A 3,769-nucleotide genomic window follows, 5' to 3' on the forward strand; every position below is an offset into this window, starting at 1 on the left:
AAATATTTTTCGGGGGGATTAAGAAAATCTTTGCTAAACACCAGCGTTTATAAATTTGATACATATGGCCCAACTGCTGGAAATTGACGACCTCGTCAGCGTATAGGAGTTACTCGTGATTAAAGCTTTAATTTGGGCTCAAGATTATATGCTTCGAACCTATTAAGAAACCTTTCCTCTTGCCCTATCTGCACCTTTATCATTAAACGCGTGTTTACATTTGTTTCAGAAATTTTGAGTTAGGATAAATAAATTGTCGATTGTAAGGTCAATTTTGAAGATTTTGTGTTGCATTAGAAAGTATAGGACATTTCTTGAGAACAAAGTATGACCGTCTTGTTTATTATTCCATATGGAATAAACTCTAATTGAAGTCCATGACAATAACTTTGATGCATTTTTATTAAACATATTATATATAGATATACTATAGCAATTTTTGGCATTTATTGTTAACAGACTCGTTAGCAGGTTCGGATGTATTATAAGCTGGAGGCTGGGGGGTCTACAGTCCTGACGAAAAGATGGAGGCCTTTTGTTTGTTTTTTTGTTTTTGAACATTTTGTGCCCGTTTGATCTGACTCAAGTCTGTCAAAAAAAATGATTTTAACAAGGCGTACAATATTTTGTCAGGACCGTATACCATCAGAATAAGGATAATAATTAGGGGTAATTCGGATTTGAAATCCTTAAAAGAATTTTTATTGAGTTACTGCCGGCATACCTTCTTTTATAAGGTTTCACCATGGAAAGGTGACCATGTGCCAAAATAAAAATGGTAAAGTAAAACTTGACTAGAGGCACTGTTTGTGGTGTCAAAATATGCGCGCCGATGTGTATATATATATTTTTAGGAAAGGCTCCAAAATGTTCCTGCCAGAGGTGTCTAACGTCGTGTCGAGTTTAAGGAGGTGCAAACTAGTTTAATCTATATTTGTACACTGACATGAGTCGCGCGGTCACGCCTTTGGTGATCTGTACTCATTCGCTGAACATTCGTATGGTTTTATGTTCCATGGTAGTGGAGGCATTGCGACCGAACGCATCAGCATTACTACTACATCACCCGCCGTTGTTAAGTTTGAGATCGTGTTCGGAGCTCCTCATACGAGATAGACATGTATGTTAATGAAATGAATTTTGATAATTAGCCAAATTTATTTTTGTGAATGTAGATAAAAACATCCCGTCTTAGAACCGCATTATTTTAGCAGTCTGGCCACGTTCATGCTATGATTTGTTATTATTGTTAAATGCATATGTACAAATATATTTCCTTATGTACATTGTAAGACCCCCAACGTTTGTCTCTTCAACGGAAATAAAAATTTTGTCACACACTTGAACCTGTACATGCCTTAAGCCTCCCTCCCTGAATACTGAATACTCCCCCCCCCCCCTTAGCTCTCCTCGTTCCACTCTTTCCTCCGTACCACCATCATCACCATTTTTCCTCTCAGGCAGGTGTGAAAATGTTCTTTTAGTCTTGCTTCAGCTTGATACTGCTCCGTGAGTTTTCCATTAGATTTATTTTTTTAAAGTAGTTGACAATGAATAGGCGGCAGTGAAGTGAAGTGAACATCAAAACGTAACATAGATAACACTAGAAATGTTCATGGGGAACAAACTGTTTGGCAAGAGACGATCACAGTGTTTACAAACGACATACACCGCTGCCTCTTTAGGCCACGGGGAAGAGCTGCTTGTAAGGCACGCTGTCAAACACGCTCGACGCCATCCTCTTCAAGTGGCGCTCGAGCTCGTTGCGGGTGGCTGGCATCATGGCGGTGAGCACGGGCTCCCAGTACTGGTTGATCAGGTTCATGGCCAGGTTGGCTGCACAGAGAGAGGGGTACGTCACACACAGTTTGTCCTGTCGAACCTGTCGAGCGGCGTGCGTGAGGAGTACTCACTCAGCTCAGGAGCGCCTTCCACGAGGTTCTCCGCGTTGGCCTTCATGCCGCCCACTCGGTACGTAGGGATGAACCTCTTGATCTGCATGTACTTCTCACCCTCCTTGTCGACGGTCTCGCCCATCAGGTGCCAGTTGGCTTCCAGGTCGGCTGCAGGATGCACGAGGGGTCGGTTAGAGTGGATTCCAAGAAACCCTTAAACGTCGTTATGGTTCGCGTGGCTCGCAGATTTCTGTACTTACTGATGGTCACGTTCCAGGGTCCACGACCCGCAAAGGGGAAGCTGCCAATCTTGCCCTCGATTTTGAAGTCGCCCTCAATGAACATGGTGGGGATGTGGATGTCGAGTGCCATGTCCAGGCTGGAGTCGGTGAGCTGGGCGCTGGCCGCGCGCACCACGACGCTCGACGCGCCGTACACCTTGCTGTTCCTCGCCACGGCGTGGAAGTCGAACGGCTCCCGTCGCAGCTGCACGCGCACGTCGCTCACGGCGATGGGTTCGATGGGCTCCATGTCGAACAGCTTCTCTCCTACGGACAGCACGAGTCGGGTATGTGGCAGTGTTCATCGGGCACCAGAGTGGCCTACCGCCTACCCACATGTCACTCACCCTTGGCGAAGAGCGGCATCACAAACTGCATGTTCTTGCGGATGCACTCGTTGAGGTCAGGGGCGTTGCGCGCGCACGCCGTGGGGAAGTACTCGGCTGCCAACAGGACACAGGTTTTTTGATTAAAACGACTCGCACGACACGCAAGAGAGGAACTACGCCGTGAAGCGGAACCACGCGGAACACAACGATTATTGCCACGCCAAGCATAGGATCGGAAGTTGTGCTCAGCTTCATTCCGCAGTGTTTTGAAATTGCCAAATTCAGCCATTCGAAGCTCTTGGAACGCCTGGTAGGTAGGCAACATCTTGCCTGCAATGCATGTATGTTCTGCGGAGTGGCCTACCCTGAGTCTCGCAGGCGCCATGCTTCCTTGACTTGCAGAGCAAATCTGCTAGCAATGGACGTACTTCCCGGACGAATTCAAAAAAAACAAAAACGCTTCCACTACCAAAAATATCCTCTTAAATTTACAACATTTGATGGAATTTTTATCAAATTGCAATTTTACGACACACATTACATTTCCCCTAAAACTTACGACTACGATTCACAGTGTGCTTAGTTAGTGTAGTGTACTCCTTTGTCAAACAAACGTGTGGAACTGAGCAATGACCTCAAACAAGAAGTCGCGACACAACCGATGGGACGACCGAGAAACCACGATAGCGAGTGAGAAAACCGGTTGTTACCTTGACACCTTCGACACTTCTTCCCAAATTTTAGCTGTATCTCTCGAGTGGTCTCGGTTTTCTGGTTATCTAGAGATATTCGAAACTGATTTACCAGGTCTTCTCGGCCCGGTCGAATCGTTTGTCGGCTGCTTTCTTTTTCTTACAGAGACGTAAACTTTTCGACGGGTCCTAGAAGAAAAAACGATCTGCCCGCGACCAACCAGCTAAGTGCGATCTTGCTCTGACGGTCCTTTAGACAGCGGCGCGTGCATTTGGAAATTGACTTAAGACGCCTCTAACTCGTCGTGTGTGTGCCGTGTGCCGTAGCAGATTGAGCTTTATCTCATTTTAATGCTGATGTAACGAGTTTGTTAATTGTCTCGGACCACGGCGCCTGATGTCTCCCAGCGCATATACAACCAACAGGCACACCAGCTTGCGTTACTGCACAACTGCAATAGGTGACGGGGTTTTTCAGCCTCCAGGTCCAAAAGTGCTCACTCGATGCCCCCCTCATGTCCCTCTCGTTGGACAAAGGATCAAGGGTTGGGGAGAGCGGTTCGATAATGGAG

At 46.2% G+C, this 3,769-nt stretch overlaps 1 protein-coding gene across 1 annotated transcript in view; it reads right to left on the bottom strand.

Annotated features, from left to right (window-relative positions):
• Positions 1–1,510: 1,510 nt before the first annotated feature.
• The window catches only part of LOC113217680 (circadian clock-controlled protein daywake), a 13,883-nt gene continuing 11,624 nt past the window's right edge, over positions 1,511–3,769 (bottom strand). Inside the window, exons 2-5 of the mRNA XM_026437681.2 lie at positions 2,524–2,619; positions 2,156–2,443; positions 1,914–2,063; positions 1,511–1,836 (exon numbers count right to left, since the gene is read on the bottom strand). Coding sequence (XP_026293466.1) covers positions 1,682–1,836; positions 1,914–2,063; positions 2,156–2,443; positions 2,524–2,619 — 689 coding nt within the window. The 3' untranslated portion in view covers positions 1,511–1,681. The remainder of the gene's footprint in view (positions 1,837–1,913; positions 2,064–2,155; positions 2,444–2,523; positions 2,620–3,769) is intronic.

The sequence above is a fragment of the Frankliniella occidentalis genome, unplaced genomic scaffold (assembly GCF_000697945.3).
Source record: "Frankliniella occidentalis isolate FOCC.00 unplaced genomic scaffold, Focc_3.1 Scaffold46, whole genome shotgun sequence".
Classification (NCBI taxonomy): domain Eukaryota; kingdom Metazoa; phylum Arthropoda; class Insecta; order Thysanoptera; family Thripidae; genus Frankliniella; species Frankliniella occidentalis.